This window comes from Salvelinus fontinalis, chromosome 26 (assembly GCF_029448725.1).
Source record: "Salvelinus fontinalis isolate EN_2023a chromosome 26, ASM2944872v1, whole genome shotgun sequence".
NCBI lineage: Eukaryota > Metazoa > Chordata > Actinopteri > Salmoniformes > Salmonidae > Salvelinus > Salvelinus fontinalis.
In genome coordinates this window covers 33,309,712-33,329,400 of record NC_074690.1, presented here as the reverse complement: position 1 = coordinate 33,329,400, position 19,689 = coordinate 33,309,712, and the positions used below count along the sequence as shown (strand labels likewise).

At 42.5% G+C, this 19,689-nt stretch overlaps 2 protein-coding genes across 3 annotated transcripts; one reads left to right on the top strand and one right to left on the bottom strand.

The window, feature by feature from the left end:
• Positions 1–147: 147 nt before the first annotated feature.
• On the bottom strand, positions 148–17,694 carry LOC129824147 (DNA replication licensing factor mcm4). Of its 2 annotated transcripts, XM_055883541.1 has the most exons (17): positions 16,547–17,694; positions 15,909–15,990; positions 15,597–15,752; positions 14,150–14,313; positions 13,839–13,940; positions 13,604–13,699; positions 13,379–13,474; positions 12,894–13,032; positions 8,429–8,649; positions 8,030–8,150; positions 3,012–3,271; positions 2,301–2,666; positions 1,865–1,992; positions 1,416–1,623; positions 891–1,119; positions 562–695; positions 148–396 (listed from the first exon to the last, which is right to left on the bottom strand). In XM_055883541.1, exons 2-17 carry the CDS (start codon positions 15,970–15,972, stop codon positions 304–306), a joined length of 2,577 nt encoding a protein of 858 aa, XP_055739516.1. In that variant the 5' UTR covers positions 15,973–15,990; positions 16,547–17,694; the 3' UTR covers positions 148–303. The 2 variants fall into 2 exon arrangements, with proteins under 2 accessions (XP_055739516.1, XP_055739515.1); XM_055883540.1 differs by lacking the exon at positions 16,547–17,694 and having other exon boundaries at positions 15,909–16,534.
• A 345-nt stretch (positions 17,695–18,039) lies between these two features.
• cebpd (CCAAT enhancer binding protein delta) lies at positions 18,040–19,536 on the top strand. The gene has a single exon (XM_055883542.1). It carries the CDS (start codon positions 18,267–18,269, stop codon positions 19,176–19,178), a length of 912 nt encoding a protein of 303 aa, XP_055739517.1. The 5' UTR covers positions 18,040–18,266; the 3' UTR covers positions 19,179–19,536.
• Positions 19,537–19,689: the final 153 nt, after the last annotated feature.

The window sequence follows — 19,689 nt, the reverse complement described above, 5'->3', positions numbered from 1 at the left end:
TATGCTTTTGCTATGCTTGCTCTTTTTGATCTAGGCTGGGTAACACACAGTCTTAAGTGCACACTGCCTGTAATCATGGCACACCTTGTCATAGTGTTGCATTGTAGCCCTGGCATCAGCATTCTTCCAAACCTGAAACATCCCAAATGACATACAAAAGCATTTCTTTATTGCTCATCAAAGCCACCAAGCACTATCAGTAATCATGAAGCATACAATGTTAGTCCTGACTGAGTCATTAACATCAATGTGGTCAAACATTCTTCACAGATCAGTATTCTGTAGAGAGAAAGCTGCTGGTCTTTACAGCAGGCGAACAGTCTTTCCAGTGACAGTCAGATAGTCTTCATCTGCCAGGGCTCGCAGAGCCTCTTCAAACATGTCCTTTGTTATTGCCTGAAAGTTAACAAATTGTAAGAAACACATTAGGGGACAGAAACAATATTCAGATTGATATGCTTACCATCCAATTAAAATGTTTTAAGGTAATTGTGATGACTGTTTTCCTTGATAGTTCTCATCACCAGGAAAAGAAAAGCAGAGCTGGGAGGTACTACTTACAGCTTCAGACTGTCCTCGGAGGTCATCAAACAGCTGCTGGTACTTCATGGCAGGGGACTTTCCCTTGGACTGGATCATTTTCTTCAAGGCCTGGGTCAATTCCTCCTTACGCTTACGGGCCGTGGCACTCATTCCTGGGTTGAGTAAAAAAAACAAAGATATTACTTGCACCATATTGCACATGATCAAAGATACTGACATATACAAATTCATAACATGGTTGGGTTCACACATCCAACTAATCAAAAAACATATTTGAAATATTTACATGGCAGACATCGGAAGAGCTGTCATAGTAAGTAACTACAAATAGACTAAATCCTCCATACCGGTTGTGAGGATGGAGATGTCGACAAAGCCAGTCCTGGGGTCTGTAGCGGACTGCTTGAGGGCTTCGCGATGCAGTCTCTTGGCCTCCTCCACATCGATGGTCTCCACCTTGTCAGAGAAGCGCACCTTGGCATGGGCCTCAGCCAGGCGGATCAGAGACTCCAGCTGCCTGGGGTAGGCAGACACCATCCCCCGCCCGCTGCCAATCTTCCTCATGTCCACGTAGGCCTGGAAGAAAGATACCCATACAATCAATCCAATTTATTTATAAAATCTGTACACTGTTGAATGCTCCTGCAGGATATTTTTGTGCATTGTGTCGACCAGGACTTCAGCTGGCTTAATATAGCCTAAACCTGGAACCAGCACAGAACTTGTTACATTCAGGGCCTGAAACAAACCTAGCCAGCCACTTAATACTTTTTTTTAACCAGCATTTGGTGCTGTCAGGTCCTGAAGTTACATCTACATCACAACCCCTTTTAACTTAGAGCATTTGTTATTATTATATGTCTATATCGTACCTCAATGAGTGCCTGGCTGGCTTCTTCGTTAAGTCTGGGGATGATGTAAGTGCGAGCGTATGCAATGTAGTCCTTCAGCACAGCCATGTCCAGGAACTCTTCTTCAATCTGCTCCTCGCTCTGGTAGTAGAGCGCTACCAGGTGGTGAGCCAGGCGACGGTCATAAGCCTCGTCTTGAGGATCCAGCATCAGGAAGATCAGATCAAATCTGTAGGGGAAAAATAGCATTTAATTTCCTTTTTTATATATATTATGTTTAATGCCTCACATACTCTATTTTTATTTATAGCAGGTCATATGCATGTAGTGAGTTATTTTATATATTTTTTGGCAACAAGGTGCATTTAGTTACAGTGGAGAAGTCATTGTTTGGGGTTCAGTGACCCTAAGGATATTATTGACAATCAATAAGAGTGTCCAGGGCAGTTGACCTATTGGGTAATATTTACCTTGAGAGCAGTGTGTGAGGGAGCTGGATGTTCTCAATGGTCGTCTTCTTGGGGTTCCACTGAGACTCCACAGGATTGGCTGCTGCCAGGACGGAGGTGCGTGCATTGAGCTGGCAAATGATTCCTGCCTGGACAAAAATAAAGAGAGAGAGAGAGCTTTGTAAGAAACTACCCTGTAGTTTACCGTTACTAACAGACTACTTAAAAACAGAAAACAAAATTATAATGCTTCTACAGTAGTGAAACTATTTAATCATTCGATGTTACCAACACCACATTTAACATTAAAATTAAAGATAAGCCTATACGTTTCTGTGAATAGTCTTGAACCTAGTGCTGAAACTTAAACATCAGTAAACTTTATTTATTTAACCTTTTAACTAGGAAAGTTTATCCCCTGATCTTGTTTTGTTGTTCTTCTTTTTTTAAAACCCACCTTGGCGATGGAGAGAGTCTGCTGCTCCATGACCTCATGCAGCACAGAGCGCGTGCTGTCGCTCATCTTGTCAAACTCATCAATACAACATATCCCGTTATCACTGAGCACCAGGGCCCCCGTCTGCAGCACTAGCTGCTTGGTCTCTGGGTCCTTCATCACATAGGCTGTGAGGCCCACGGCGCTGGAGCCCTTCCCAGACGTGTACTGACCGCGGGGCACCAGATTGAACACGTACTGCAGCAGCTGGGACTTGGAGGTGCCGGGGTCTCCACAGAGCAGGATGTTTACCTCGGCACGGAAGTTACCGCGGCCTGTCTGGCTGAAGTCTTTACGGGTGCCCCCGAATAGCTGGAGAAGAATACCCTTGGGAAAAGAAGAGAAAGTTTAGAGTACTGTGCATTTTGAATGGAAGTGAAATCTAAACTCAGTCAAAAATCAAACAACTGCTGAAGCAAAATGCCCTGGGAAAAGAATGACAAACTTTATAGTACTGTTCATGGATGTTGAATGAAAGCAAAATCCACTGTAATCTGAAAGACAGCAGTTCCACATCCCTGGCAGCAGAGGACCCCACATTAATTTGATGAGAGAGATGAGAAAACGGTCCCGTGGTGAGTTTCCCAAAAGCGTTGTAGCACAAACATCTTAATTACACAGCAGGCAATATAGAAAATATCTTTGTGCTACAACAACTTTGCTTTCACTGACCTTCTTGATGTCCTCGTGTTCATAGATGCTGGGGGCCAGGGCGGAGGAGAGACGATCGTATACATCTGGTTTGGAGGCCAGCTCCTTCAGTGTCTGGACGCGCTCTTCAGTGAAAAGCTTCTGGTCTGAATCCTCATCCAGCCCGTGAAGGCGCTTCTCATCAGTCTTGCGGAAATGGATGACATCGATGTGGGTCTTGTACACAGACTTCACGTTGCTCTGGCGAGGGTTCTCACGCATAGGAACCGCTCTATAGATACCTGTGGGAGAGTTGAAGAGTTTCGTCACGACAATTTTCTGTTTACCATCAAAACGTCAACATTCCAGTGATGCATTTGCATCCCAACATCAAAAAGCTCTGGGGGAAAAAAAGTTAGCAGAGAAGAAAAAAAAGTTAGCAGGATAGCTAACACTGATGTCGGGAGTCTCGGGACCTTGAGAAATTTAACAGTGAGTGAGTGATGACCATGAACACACAAGACTGATGGCTATTGCTATGGAGGGATGGAACCAACATTTTCCTCCAATTGTTTAGTTCTGAACAGAACCATCATTTTTTCAGTTCCGTTACACTGTTCCAACCAGCAAAATAAAGTTCTGAACCGTTTTGAACCCCAAGACATTAACGTTTATATTGTTCATTTCTGTTCCATTTTAAACCTTTTTTACATTCAACTCGACATTAAATTACTTCACCAATGGATACGGGAGCTTGCTATGGAGCAGGCAAGCTACAGACAAATGTAGGGTGCGACATGTGAATGAAATTCTGTGTGTGAGGAGAGCACTGGGCATGAAGCGCTGAGCAACTTGTTGATATGACATACATAATTATACCTACGGAGGAGTGACTTCTATGAAGTAACTGAACTTCAGAGAGTTGACTTAACATTGGACCAGAGCTAGCCCTGGATCATGACTCATTTTATTTAACCTGTTATCTTCACTGCTCCAGATCACTTTTATTCTCGGTTCTGTTTCTTAAAAAATGTTCGGTCTTACCCGGTTTTCGGTTCCCTGAACAGGTTCCAACTTGTTTCTAATGTTCAACATGTATATTATTCTTATGGCTTTATCTAGCTTTATTTGTGATTTTTTCCCTTGTCTTGTTGGCTTGCTAGGTTATCAATCCTCTGACATCTGCGTGGTTGACGATAACCATCTGATTACGTGTTTTTCTTTTTTACTTGCACGAGCTGCATTTGAAGTTGCACAGTCGACTTCTCATGACGCAGCTGGGAAACGAGTCCATAGAACCATGTCGTCTTATTCAAACTCTAGTAAGCAGCAGCAGTATGCATGACTACGGCTAATTGTTTTTCCTTACCACGTGACCGGACCAGAAAAACTAAGCCCATGGTTATAAGCAAAAAAAAGAAAAAAAAGAGGGGCAAACAGCAGTTGAAACAAACAAAGCGTTATTGACCACCAAAATATCACAATTATAATTAAGCATATTTTAAGTCTATACAGTGTTTGTTACTAACATGGGATACCGTAGTTGAACTAAGTGCATGAGGCCCTTACAAGTTATATTGTGGCGAAATCCTGCACGGAGCCTTCACCGTGCGCTGCCACTTTAAAAGCGCATCAGCAGTAAGGAAGGAGGAAATAAAGACAGCTCTTTGGGGAGGAGCTCTTGGGTGGCGCGACAGTTTGATTGTGTGTGCTATGCTGCAGAAGTTTAATTTTCAGCGTGTGTAGTTTATAAAGTATTTAACTCAATCATCGGTGTGACCGGTCGTGGTTGTTTTCGTTTGGGACCGCGCCGGTTATGGATCGCATGGATTAGTAGCAACATTGGTGTGAAGCTTTGGCATACAAACCAACAAACCATCGGACGGTCACGCCTGAAGACCACAGCTAAGATCTCTTGTTTGCTTTCTCTCTTTCTCTTCCCTCTATCGTTCCAGTGCTTTACCATGCAACAGACTTTCTATTTTTCAAATGCACTTCCCATTGAAGTTCATTAGAGCTGGACTATTATTGCCCTGCCAGAAGTATTTGGGTGGACATTTTAGTTAAAAGGGAGGTTGCTTGCAAGTTGGTGGGGTGTACTAATGACATGTGGCCGAGAAGATTGTGGACATTTTTAAGGCCTTTGTTGTGTCTATGACCACCCCCCCACATTCATACCCTCTGCACTCCTCCACTGGAAGACAATACATATTACTGCAAATCCTCTGTTGATGACTGGGTTCTTTCTTGTATGAAGTTGCTGTTCAATTTCTCTGCCATTATTGTATGAGGTATTCTTGGTGGGGTTACCCCTGTGCTGTGATATAAGGTGTGTATTCTCTTTTCTCTCCACTGGCTATCTGGTAAACAGGCTAGACTCTAGGCAGTCTCTTCTGCTGATGTTTGTGGGTCTGGTAGTGGTACTCTCTCTATTCTACTCTTTTCCTTTTGGCATGGTTAATACCTGCCTGGCGCCCGAACAAAATCGTTATCTTTACCCCTCTCTAATAAATACCGCTACAATATTCTACAAGAAATCACTGAACATCATTTCTTTATTAGTCCAAAAACAGATGTGGCAACTTCAGATTGCCCCTTTAACTAGAGCACACTTTTTTGAAAGCACTTTATAGCCTGTTACAGAATCCCCTTGCCGAGGGCGCTACATCATTGTGTGCGCATTTGTTTATTTGCTTTCTGGAGCCGTGCTGTCTGGCTCTCACTCATCCTCACCTTTTCTCCCCCTCGCATGAGAGATTGAACATCTCCAGCTCGTGGCTTCAGCCAACTAGACAATAGCCGTGAACGCTCTAGCCATGCAGTCTCTCCGAGCCCTGATTGGCTGACCAGCCTGACCCATACTCCCCAAGGGAGTAAATATGGCCCATACCCGAACGGTCTTTTCCCCAGTTTCCCAGTCTGTGAGCATGGGTGGACCGGTGTATATGGGGATGCGTGTTATGCCTGTTGGACGCGTTTACCACATGTGCTCCAAGCAGAGATGAACTCTTCTTGACATTTATGTTGTCTATTTGTATAGCTTCAGTGTTCATTGAATGTTATTAGGTAACATGTTTATTGTTAGCATGAGTGCTACTTGTGACTCGGGTTACTACAGTTGAAGTCAGAAGTTTACATACACTTAGGTTGGAGTCCTTAAAACTTGTTTTTCAACCACTCCACAAATTTCTTGTTAACAAACTATAGTTTTGGCAAGTCGGTTAGGACATCTACTTTGTGCATGACACAAATTTTTCCAACAATTGTTTACAGACAGATTATTTCACTTATAATTCCAGTGGGTCAGAAGTCTACATACACTAAATTGACTGTGCTTTTAAACAGCTTGGAAATTTCCAGAAAATGATGTCATGGAATTAGAAGCTTCTGATAAGCTAATTGTCATGGATTTAGAAGCTTCTGATAAGCTAATTGACATAATTTGAGTCAATTGGAGGTGTACCTGTGGATGTATTTCAAGGCCTACCTTCAAACTCTGTGCCTCTTTGCTTGACACCATGGGAAAATCAAAAGAACTCAGCCAAGACCTCAGAATGTATTTTTGAGACCTCCACAAGTCTGGTTCACCCTTGGGAGCAATTTCCAAATGCATGAAGGATACCACGTTCATCTGTACAAACAATAGTAGGCAAGTATAAAACGCCATGGAACCACACAGCCGTCATATTGCTCAGGAAGGAGACGTGTTCTGTCTCCTAGAGATGAACGTACTTTGGTGCGAAAAGTTCAAATCAATCCCAGAACAGCAGAAAAGGACCTTGTGAAGATGCTGGAGGAAACAGTTACAAAAGTATCTATATCCACCGTAAAACGAGTCCTATTTCGACATAACCTGAAAGGCCGCTCAGCAAGGAAGAAGCCACTGCTCCAAAACCGCCATAAAAAAGCCAGACTACGGTTTGCAACTGCACATGGGGACAAAGATCGTACTTTTTGGAGAAATGTCCTCTGGTCTGATGAAACAAAAATAGAACTGTTTAGCCAAAATGACCATCGTTATGTTTGGAGGAAAAAGGGGGAGTCTTGCAAGCCGAAGAACACCATCCCAACCGTGAAGCACGGGGGTGGCAGTACCATGTTGTGGGGGTGCTTTAGATGGCATCATGAGGAAGGAAAAATATGTGGATATATTGAAGCAACATCTCAAGACATCAGTCAGGAAGTTAAAGCTTGGTCCCAAATGGACAATGACCCCAAGCATACTTCCAAAGTTGTGGCAAAATGGCTTAAGAACAACAAAGTCAAGGTATTGGAGTGACCATCACAAAGCCCTGACCTCAATCCCATTAACAATTTGTGGGCAGAACTGAAAAAGCGTGTGCGAGCAAGGAGGCCTACAAACCTGACTCAGTTACACCAGCTCTGTCAGCAGGAATGGGCCAAAATTCACCCAACTTATTGTGGGAAGCTACCTGAAACATTTGACCCAAGTTAAACAATTTAAAAGGCAATGCTACCAAATACTAATTGAGTGTTTGTAAACTTCTGACCCACTGTGAATGTGATGAAAGATACTATACATTAAATTTCACATTCTTAAAATAAAGTGGTGATCTAACTGACCTAAAACAGGTCATTTTTACTAAGATTAAATGTCAGGAATTGTGAAACTGCATTTAAATGTATTTGGCTAAGGTGTATGTAAACTTCGACTTCAACTCAATTCTGTAATATGTGGTTATTAGATAGTCCTTTGCTCCAGTTGTATTCATCATCATTCCTTCATACATAGCTTCTCCCATTCTATTGCACTCTGCACATATCTATGCAGTGTATTTATATCCTGTATAGCATATTCATTTTCTCTCTGTACCTGTACAGGTCCATCCCCATGTTTATCTTCCTCGGGGTGGTTAAATAAAGTTCCTGTGTGTTAACTCTTGGGCTGCTTTTTTCCCCTCTAACCGGGGGCGGCGTCAGTGGGTCACAAACCAGTAAAATACGTAGAGCCGGGTTGCTCTCTTCCACATACCATATCCAACAGCAAAGCTATACATTATCGCTTCACAACCAGTTCTTCTACGGGGATAACAGCTCACCAGTGATGTTGATGCGGTCTCCTGGCTGTACTTTGTCGACCAGGTCGTTGTGAGCATACACTATGGTGGTGTGAGGGGTCTGCCCAGCAGGCATGTCATCAGGAGACTCCTGCACTTTGATCTGAAAAGGAGAAAAAAAATGAATCAGAGTGAGAACTGGAGTTCTGCTTCTTCAGAGCTGTGTCTGGAAATACACTATTGGATTTGTGTTCTAACCCAGGAAGACAAGCTTTTATGAACTAACGGCTATCTGAACTAAACCACTACCCTCAGTTTTCTGTTCAGCAACATCCAAACAAATGGTATCTTCCATTTAAAGTAAGCAGACTGTCTTAAAGTATAACAGCCCCCTGCATGATCTTGACCTACTTAAAAAAACGCTTTCACCCCATATCTCACCATCTGTTTGTCGGAGAAGGCTGAGCGGTTGTGGATGAGGGCCAGACTGTGGGTGGTGTTGCAGTTGCGGCACACGGCGGGCTCTGCAATGCGGCCGCGGTCCACCTCCACACGGGTAGAAAAGGCACAAACCTGGCACTGGAAGAAGGCCTCCTGCATCTCTGGGATCAGCTGGGAGGTCCTGATCACCATGCCGCTGATGGTGATCATTTGGTCAATGTCTGGAAGGAGAGGGACAGAGGAAGATTGTATTAAGTACTGAGCACTATAGCACCAGATATGGCTTCATACATTTTAGATATGCTAGACTGAGCTTGCCCGGGGTAAATGGAATCAATGTAAGCCCCAAAAGTACAAATCATCTGCCACTCAATTTTGAAAGAAAATCAATGTTTAATTGAGTAATGCACTCATATGGTTTATAGTGCAATAGATGTTCATCCATTGTTCAGGGAAGCTAGACATCCATCAGATGATATGGTCTATTACTAGGACAACAGATAGGAAAACGCCGCACAATGCTGCTCATGCTCCCAGGTGATATTTATTTTTAACAACGTTTTGACCCGTAGGTCTTCATTAAACTGATGTAGCTGGATGTGCGTATGTTCTTCAGCTTTTGTACTATTACTAGGACAGTCACGTTTACCGTATTGCCACCACACCGGAAGTCACGAGTCATGACTGCAGTCAAATGACATGACCGATGAGTCACGGCTACTAGACTTCCCCCAAACGGCGCTCTGATGCCGCTGATGGTCATTAGTAGCCTAGCAAACTTACTAATGGCCAGTCGCTAATACCCTGGTACTAAGCGCTCTATTGTCCCTCTAATCACTTGTCCCTGTCAAACACTTCATGAGAGCCCTGGCATTCAGAGTTTGAGTGGAATAGGATCACCTGTTGCACAGTGAGAGCCAGCTCCTCATAGCTACAAGACCATGGTGCTTACCTATGGCTATGCTCAAACCCTACACCCCAATTCGAGCACTCCGTTCTCCCACCCCTACGGGAGGACAGCTCGTCTCTGTCCTGGCACCCCAATTGTGGAACCAGCTTCTCCCTGAAGCTAGAACAGCAGAGTCTCTGCCGATCTTCCAAAAACATCTAAAACCCTACTTCTTCAAACAGTATTTGAATTAATCCTACTCACCTCGACCCCCCCCTCCCATTATATATATTTTTTTAAATAAACACTTAACCAGCACTTGACCCCCTCTTCTAGCTCTGACTACTGACAGCTACTTTAAAGAAAAAATGTACTTTCTATGCCTGTGATATGTGGTTGTCCCACCTAGCTATCTTAAGATGAATGCACTAACTGTAAGTCGCTCTGGATAAGAGTGTCTGCTAAATGACTAAAATGTAAATAGCTGGTTGATGCATGGAATGAAGTAAGTTTTCCTATTAGCCAATGTTGCGCAACATTTCTATAGGCTATGTAATTGCGTGAGAACTGAGTTGATGGCCTCTATTAAAGAGGGATACTATACTTTTTCTATAGGCTAGGTCTACTATATTTATCTTAAAATTCCTCATTAAGTACATTGCTTCGCTTTACAACCGGAGTAGTCTACCCGGCTGGCATGAAAAAAGAACCATGTGAAAATGTTCTCCATTCGCTATTTAAATGCATAAGGATGACCTTTTTTCCACGACCCTGTTCCGACAGACAGATAATGGCCGAAATCAAAACTAATTTCACACATACAGTACCAGTCAAAAGTTTGGACACACCTAATTTCAGGGGTTTTCTTTGTTTTTTACTATTTTGTACATTGTAGAATAATAGTGAAGACATCTAAACTATGGAATCATGTAGTATTTGAGATTCTTCAAAGTAGGCACCCTTTGCCTTAATGACAGCTTTGCACACTCTTGGCATTCTCTCAACCAGCTTCATGAGGTAGTCACCTGGAATGCATTTCAATTAACAGGTGTGCCTTGTTAAGGACATTAATTCCACAAATTAACTTTTAATGCATTTGAGCCAATCAGTTGTGTTGTGACATGGTAGGGGTGGTACACAGAAGATAGGCCAATTTGGTGAAAGACCAAGTCCATATTATGGCAAGAACAGCTCAAATATGCAAAGAAACGACAGTCCATTACTTCAAGACATGGTCAGTCACTCCGGAAAATTTCAAGAACTTGAACGTTTCTTCAAGTGCAGTAGCAAAAACCATCAAGCACTATGATGAAACTGGCTCATGAGGACCGCCACAGGAAAGGAAGACCGAGAGTTACCTCTACTGCAGAGGTTAAGTTCATTAAGAGTTACCTCTGCTGTAGAGGATAAGTTCATTAAGAGTTACCAGCCTCAGAAATTGCAGCCAAAATAAATGTAAAAGACACATCAACCTCAACTGTTCAGAGGAGACTGCGCGAATCAGGCCTTCAACTTAAGGACACCAATAAGAAGAGACTTGCTTGGGGCAAGAAACACAAGCAAAGGACATTAGACCGGTGCAAATCTGTCCTTTGGTCTGATGAGTCCAAATTGGAGATTTTTGGTTCCAACCGTTGTGTCTTTGAGACGCAGAGTAGATGAACGGATGATATCTGCATGTGTGGTTCCCACCTTGAAGCATGGAGGTGGTGTGATGGTGCTTTGCTGGGGATACTGTCTGATTTATTTAGAATTCAAGGCACACTTAACCAGCATGGCTACCACAGCATTCTGCAGCGATACGCCATCCTATCTGGTTTGCGCTTAGTGGGACTATCATTTGTTTTTCAACAGGACAATGACCCAAAACACACCTCCAGGCTGTGTAAGGGCTATTTGACCAAGGAGAGTGATGGAGTGCTGCATCAGATTAACTAGTCTCCACAATCACCCAGACCCCATCCAATTGAGATGGTTTGGGATGAGTTAGACCACAGAGTGAAGGAAAAGCAGCCAACAAGTGCTCAGCATGTGTGGGAACTCCTTCAAGACTTTTGGAAAAGCATTCCTCGTGAAGCTGGTTGAGAGAATGCCAAGAGTGTGCAAAGCTGTCATAAAGGCAAAGGGTGGCTACTTTGAAGAATTTCAAATATATTCTCATTTGTTTAAACACTTTTTAGGTTACTACATGAGTCCATGTGTTATTTCATAGTTTTGATGTCTTCATTATTATTCTACAATGTTGGAAATAGTAAAAATAAAGAAAAACCCTGGAATGAGTGTCCAAATTTTTGATTGGTAAATTATTATATTATTTAGTCTATGCATAGACAAGATTACATTGAGAATAACCTGATGGGTGAGATTATCACCAGTTGTGAATGACGTTCAGCATGTGCAGTCTAGGCAAGAAACCATAGTCACATGCATCATGCCTACTACCAAGCCCAAAGGCCTATATGGTTTGTATCAACTAAAGTGGCCACATAACTAAGCATAGCCTATAGGCCTAGGACCCCTGGAACATGGTTGGAGAGCCTATAGCCTAAAGAGCCTCGTGAAACGTGTTCTTATAAGCCCAGTCATTGCGCAATCACATGTGAAAACAGTTGACTGGCCACTATTTAAAAAGAGGTTGAAGCTTTCTTTATTGCTAAATTCTTAAAATTAAGCACATTAATTTACTTTACAACCGATGTAGCCAACCTGGCATATTAAAAACGGAACCGCGGGAAGCACTTCCGCCATACGCTATTCCAGTGCAGGCTAAGGATAACATGTTTTTTTGTGGGCCACTCTAAATCAAATAATCACACACATGTTAGTAAGCTATATGCAAAAAAATAGATTCAATTCAGAATAGTCTGATGGATGAGAATACCGCTGAGTGCTTGTCAAATTGAATAAGAGAAAGATGGTGTGCAGCCTGTGCAAGAAATATGCTACTTTTGTCAAACCATCATTAGTGTCGCATCATGCAGCCTTACAAACCTTAGGGTATATGTTTTGATTTCTATCACAACTAAAGTTGCATAAATAACTACATTTAAACATATAGGACATGTTTTAAATGATCCCTTTGTTAACCAATCAACAGAAAAGCAGCATGCATGTGCGCACTCCCGCCAGAAAAATATCCTTTCTATTTTATTCAGCTATGTTCAATTGTATTCTTCTTACTATAACATAATATAAAATGCCACAGGATTTATAAGCAAATCTTGTCTGCTAAATGAACTAGTGTATCGAACAGCCACATGGCATAGCCAGATCAGGGCCTAACATGACTCAGAATATGCTATTCGGTTCTTTTCGCCATATGATGTTTCTTTAGAAATGACTAAAATAAATAATGGATTTATTGTGTTGGTGTAGGCTATATTAAATTGATTTATTAGCCTATTTTAAAAAGTGTATGTTCCAGAGGTCCACATCAGTGCCTTGTAGGCTATGTGTGGAAGTCCGGAGATGTTAAACGTGTTTATGTTAATTAACTGTGAATAACAATGAGACCGGCAGTTATTTGCATGACAGTTACCGGCTGACAAAATGTAATTACCGCCACAGTCTTATTACCTTCAGGGTTCAGGCTCCTCATGTTCCTAGTCTTCAGGGCGTTGTACGGCCGCACCTGGATCTGGTGCTCCAAGATGGAGTCTGGGAAACGCTCAAAGAACAGCTCATTGACAGCCATGTCAAATGTGGGGATGACTTCCTGTGAAAGAGATATAGGAAAAACATTATAAATCACCATTCTTATTGGTATGCTACACATAATTAAATATTGTATCTCTATGCCCATGGTAATAAATGGTCAAAAAATATTTAACAGACAAATATTACACCAACCCACCTTTGCTAGCTGTCATACGGGAAACATTTTAAGTTAGCATTCATAGCCCATTATCTCCCATTTAATATTAGAGAGGTCCTAAAGCTAGAAATCAAATATCTAAATGACCCTTGGTATGTCCATCTTAAAAGAATTCCATATGTTAGCTTAGTAGAACTTACACTCGAGAGGGTTCATATGTGAGACCGTCTGGTGCGTGCGTGTTTACCTGGGGGTAGGAGATGAGCTGCCTGTACAGGTCTGCGTCAAAGGACTGCACATGGCCGCAGTTGACGTTCAGCACAGGCTCACCAACCACACTGATCTAAAGGGACAACACAAATAGAAAATTATCACTGCAAAAGAATAAGTGCAATACTAGTCTCAAGACAAGATGTAAATGGTTGATCACTGTTATTGGTGTCACATGGTGCTAGGGGGAGGGGGACCCTACCTCCTCCAGCTTCTGCATGTAGAGAGGCTCGTTCAGGTCCAAACCAGCATTCTCATCCTCGTTGGAAGTCGGGTCAATGAACCTCTGCAGGAATCTCTATGGTGAAAATGAACAATAATAGCATTCAGATAAAATGATCTAACAGGTTGAACTCACATTTTTTCTTATCAATTAGATTTGTATTATTTATTTTTCTACACCAATGAAAGCAAAGCCCTAAGGTTAATTTCCATACCTGGAACTTCTCCTTGCACGTTCCCACGTTGACATCAGTGCCCCAGATAACAAGCTTCTGACCCACTGCCTGCTCACTGGCTACTGCACCATCTGCACTTGGCTGGTAGAGGACAAAAATGGCATTGGCTGTTATAGATTTCTTAACAATGTCATTCTATATAGCATAAGCCGTTAGCAAATCTCTAACGCCATCTTTCTAAAATCAATAGCATTAGGTGTTACAGATTTGCTAACAATATCATTCTATATAGCATTAGCGGTTATACATTTCCCGATTATCATTCTCCATATAGGAGTTCCTCTACTCACCGGCTCAGAGTGAAGGTCCACCTGGGGGGCCTTCCTGATGGAGCCCAGGTCAGGGCGCTGTCTGGCTGGGGTGCCACGCACACCACTACGGGGGGTGCCCTCCACCCTGGAGCTAGGAGTCCCGTACATCAGAGGGGAGCTCATGTCCACCTCACTGGGGAGAACTGAGGAGAAGACATTGACTTAACATTCCGAGTGACATCACAGGGTCAAAATCTCAGTTCTTCTAGGTCCAGTTTATTTTTTGCAGTTGTGCTACACAAATGATTTGGGCCCATCTCCACAACGCATCTCAGAGTAGGAGTGCTGATCTTGGATCTGTCCATATAAATCATATCAAACTTTATTTGTCACAAGCGCCAAATACAACAAGTGTTGACCTTACCGTGAAATGCTTACTTACAAAATATTTACCAAATAAACTAAAAAGTAAAAAAAGAAATAAAAAGTAACACAATAACGAAGTTATATACAGGGGGTACCGGTACCAAGTCAGTGTGCGGGGGTACAGGTTAGTTGAGGTAATTGTACATGTAGGTAAGGGTGAAGTGACAATGCATGTGGGTCAATGTAAATAGTTCGGTGGCCATTTGATTAATTGTTCAGCAGTCTATTGTCTTGGGGGTAGAAGCTGTTAAGGAGCCTTTTGGACCTAGACTTGGCGCTCCGGTACCACTTGCTGTGCGGTAGCAGAGAAAACAGTCTATGACTTGGGTGAGAACTTGGGAGACTTGGGAGTCGCTGACAATTTTATGGGCTTTCCTCTGACACCGCCTATTATATAGGTCCTGGATGGCACGAAGCTTAGCCCCAGTGATGTACTGGGCCGTACGCACTACCCTCTGTAGCGCCTTATGGTCAGATGCCGAGCTCCTTTCCCCATCTCCTGAGGTAGAAAAGGTTTTGTCGTGCCCTCTTCACGACTGTCTTGGTGTTTGGACCATGATAGTTTGTTGGTGATGTGGACACCAAGGAACTTGAAACTCTCGACCCGCTCCACTACAGCACCGTTGATGTTAATGGGGGCCTGTTGACCCCATCCAATTGAGATGGTTTGGGATGAGTTAGACCGCAGAGTGAAGGAAGGGACCCAACAAGTGCTCAGCATATGTGGGGACTCCTTCAAGACTGTTGGAAAAGCATTCCTCATGAAGCTGGTTGAGAGAATGCCAAGAGTGTGCAAAGCTGTCAAAGCAAAGGGTGGCTACTTTGAAGAATATAACATCTATTTTGATTTGTTTAACGTTTTGGTTACTACATGATTCCATGTGTGTTATTTAATAGTGTTTTTGTCTTCACTACTATTCTACAGTGTGTAAAATAAAGAAAAACCCTTGAATGAGTATGTGTCCAAACTTTTGACTGGTACTGTATATTTATGCGACTCCAAAAAAAAGACTAACTTAAACAGCATCATTCTGTGTGTCAATGCTGGAGAGGCAGTTACCTGAGCGGCGTGGGCTGGAGAACAGAGAGGTGTCATGGACAGCAGGGCTGGCAATGTCTGTGGCTGGAGATGTGGGCATGGCCGGCAGATCCCCGTTGGAGGAGTCCTGACGTCTCCTCCGCTGGGAAGGAGGGGAGACCAGGCCATCACTGCCAGCTAGAGACAGAAAAATACATAGTTGGTTAGACTGCTTCCTTTCATGTGATTTATATGTCCTTAAGTGTTATATTAAATTAAAAACAGAATATCACTGTACAAAATCAAACTGTAAATATAGTTTATGGTACTCAGAACCTTTTGCTGCCAACTTACGAGTGGCTGGAATGTCATCCCTGTTGCGCTTGCGTCTACCGGGAGTTGATGTTGGTGAAGACATTCTGAATGATCACAGGTCCTAGAAAAGAAATCTGGTTAAATAACGTTAAATGTATTCGTCTTCAACTCGTAAAATAACAATACAACCAGTAAGTAACACATAGCTGAGTTGAGCTTGAATTAACTAACTACAGGCTTTGTTATTAGCTATGTCAATAGCTAACTAGTAAATTGTTGGTAGCTACTTGCATTCTTATCGACGTGTAATGAAACAATGCATCCTAGCCAGTTAGCTTGCTGGGAAGTCAACTAAACTTCCCGAAAGAGCTTGTCAACTAAACTTGTCAAATAAAATATTGATTGTAAATCCTTAACTAGGTACATTCTCTAATTATATATTCCTAATCATTTTTTATCAAATACTTTGATGGCTGGCATGTTCAAGACAATTGTAAAAGAGTAGCTAGCTAGTGCAAGTTAACAATTTAAAAAATCCGGTGAACATTCCCAAACACAAATTAGGTAATCTGAATTTGATCTAACGTAAAACATTTAATAAACAACGACCTAGTTAATTTAGCCTTTGATAACCTTAGAAATAGCTAGCTACAGTATCTTAAAATTACTTTTCTTACCTACTACGTAGTGCTACTGCAATGAATTTGGCGCGAAATTGTGGGTGTGACGTTTTAGTCCCGGGAAACTTTCCACCAATAGCGAAGCTAAACTACGTGTGCACTCTACATTAGCATTTGCACATCAAGGGGATTCCGGGGTGTCACAATCAGTACGGTTAACATTTTAAATGGAATACATTAATATTCTTATTTTTGTAAGTATTTAATTATTATTTCAGGAGTAGACCAATTATTTGCATTGTAATAATTGTGTTCAACTGAAGGTCTGGGTAATCCGCCCATCATCGGATATCGTTTCTCGCGACATATTCCACTCAGGGGCGCTAGTGTAAACCTTTACCACAAGGTGGCGTATGTGCCATGAGAAATGTGTCAACATTTTTCGACTATCACTCAAAATACAGAATGCATATCTTTAGGTTTTCATAGAATTTATGGGAATGGCATGAAACAAATTCCGGGAACACATCAAAATTGCTCTTACCATAAGTAATTACTCTGCATTCTTCTATATAGTAACAATGCCTTTATATCAAATTAATAACCATGATAACCTACTTTCCAGGGCCATCATGGACATTTCATTTATTTTATAGACAACGGCACATACTGTACACAAATCTGTGAATATAAAATATTGCTCATTATGTAACATTTCCACTGCCCACAATGTCATATGACCAGAGACGTGCACTTGACAGTTTACATCAATGGTTCCCAACCAAGGGTACTTGGCCTACCCACAGTGGGTACTTGAGAAGACTCATGAGACCATAGGCCTACTGGTAAAAACTACATGACGGGGTACTTTAGGGGTACCAACGGTTGGGAACCACTGGTTTACACGATGATGCCTATAAAAACTCTGGCTCCACATACGCAGCATGAACTTGTGCGCTTGTCAGTTAGGGAATTCGATTCACCTGGCCCGGGCGCCTTGACGTGTTTTGCCCTGGGTGAAAGTTGATTGCATTCGTTTTGGAACCGGCCTTCCTCCCGGACGTGAGCCAGGTTCGCCGTTTAAAGCCCACGGCGTAGTCGCCTCAAACCTAAAGTTAAGTAATTAAGCATGTGGCATAATGAGTAGGATTCTATGTTTTCACATGCAAGTGACCGCTTTGAGAAAAACACTAACTACCTTTCCAATGAAAACTAGATAGAAAATTCAAACATATATTTATGGAAAAGTGATGTGTTTCTGGACAATGCACCATGCTGCATCGTTGATATGGCAGAGCGGCGCAGATTACTGTTCGATTTGAGAGGGCGCTGCTACCTCATCGCTTTTGCCCGTTGACCTCACAGGTCATAGACCGGTGCCCCGCGGTTCAGCATAATCGAATCCCCCCAATACACTGTGTCATGTGCGCACACCCTTCTCTCCTCAAATGGGAGCTAGGGAGACCACGTGATTCAAACTAGACTCTACTGGCTTGTCAAAGGGGGAGGTAAACCTTTGACGTAAGCAGAGGAAAGATACAAAATACACTCCGCGAAATACAGAGACTTCAGAGAAGTTACAGACCTTAATATACCGCCACTATTTTAGAATAAACCTAAACACCACTTAAAAGAAGCAACGTTGGGGAAAGGGAAGAAGACGCTCCAGTAATACAGAGTGAGCGTGATACATTGTATCAAGCTTGTTCCAACTACCTGGCTACTAAGTAACGAAATCTATTGACGTCCGACCCCACGAGGGCAGAAAGCAGAGTTCATGTGTGATATATACAGCCTGGATTCTCAGTGCGTGTCTCCACAATGCAACATGAGTTGGGCGATGGAGCCTACAAACTTCTACGACAATAAGCTGAGCAGCGGTCTTCAGGGGGTCTGCAAACCCGGGAGAAGTGATCATGGCACGGGCGAGGACACAACCATAGCCGAGCTGAACACAGCCCCTGCAATGTACGACGACGAGAGTGCCATCGACTTCAGCTCCTACATAGAATCGATGACAGCAGTACCACACCTGGAACTCTGCAACGATGAACTTTTCCTTGACTTATTCAACACTGTGAAGCAAGAGAAGACAGACTTCTACATGCCAAGCTCGACTACGTCGTCCAGCAATATGCAGCAGCTGTCAAACTGTTCAACCAACGCATACGCAGTTGGAAGCCAAAAAGAGTTCGAGAGGAAGCTCAAGGGTGGATTTGACAAGGGGGTCTTCAGTGCACCGATCAAACAGGAATCGGACTGGAGCGACAATGACATGTCCTCGTCGTTACCTTCCCAGATCAAAAACTGCGCGCAGACCTCCGTGAGCCTTCCCATGGGACAACCAACGCCACCATCAACCCCAGAGCCTCTCTCAAGCCAATCAGCCCACTCCTCTCCTCGGAAGGTCGGCAAGGAGAAAGGGAAAAAGAATTTTGACAGGTACAGCCAAGAGTACCGCCAGAGACGTGAGAGGAATAACGTTGCAGTGAGGAAAAGTAGGGACAAAGCAAAGCAACGCAACGTGGAAATGCAGCAAAAAATGCTTGAACTGGGTTCAGAGAATGACAGATTACACAAAACAATCGATCAACTAACCAGTGAGCTCACTGGCCTGAGAGATTTCTTCAAGCAGCTTCCCAATCACAACTCCTCGTTTTTGGGGACCACGGGTGGGGCTAGACGGTGACCAATTAATCTTACTTTCTAATTAACTGAACTTTTGAAATACATACCTCAACACAGACTTACCATCTGTAACAGATGCATTATAAACAAGCTTACATTTATGGCACTGGAAATGTACTGGAAACGTAGGCTTCCTCCCATATTGTTGCCATAATCTTTTTGGGGGATTTTTTTTCCTATATTAAATTATTTTACTACTTCATTTAGTTGTTGTTATACCAGATATGGTACATGTTTTATAATTCCAAACTTTGTAAGAACAAGAGCATGTTTGAATTTTATATAGTTTATATTAAAAAAACGTTAAATATTTGTCTTATGGAATCTCTAATAAAAGTGCTGAAAAGTCATACAAATCATCATTGTCTATGAGTGTGTTTGGGATGAACATATTAGTACATTTGTGATTATAAATTACTTGGCATGGTTAAAGTATGTTTTATATGGATTTGCTGGGGCCAAGAATCTACCTCAGTTGGAGTTGGGCCACTTCTCGAGAATAACATTTTCAC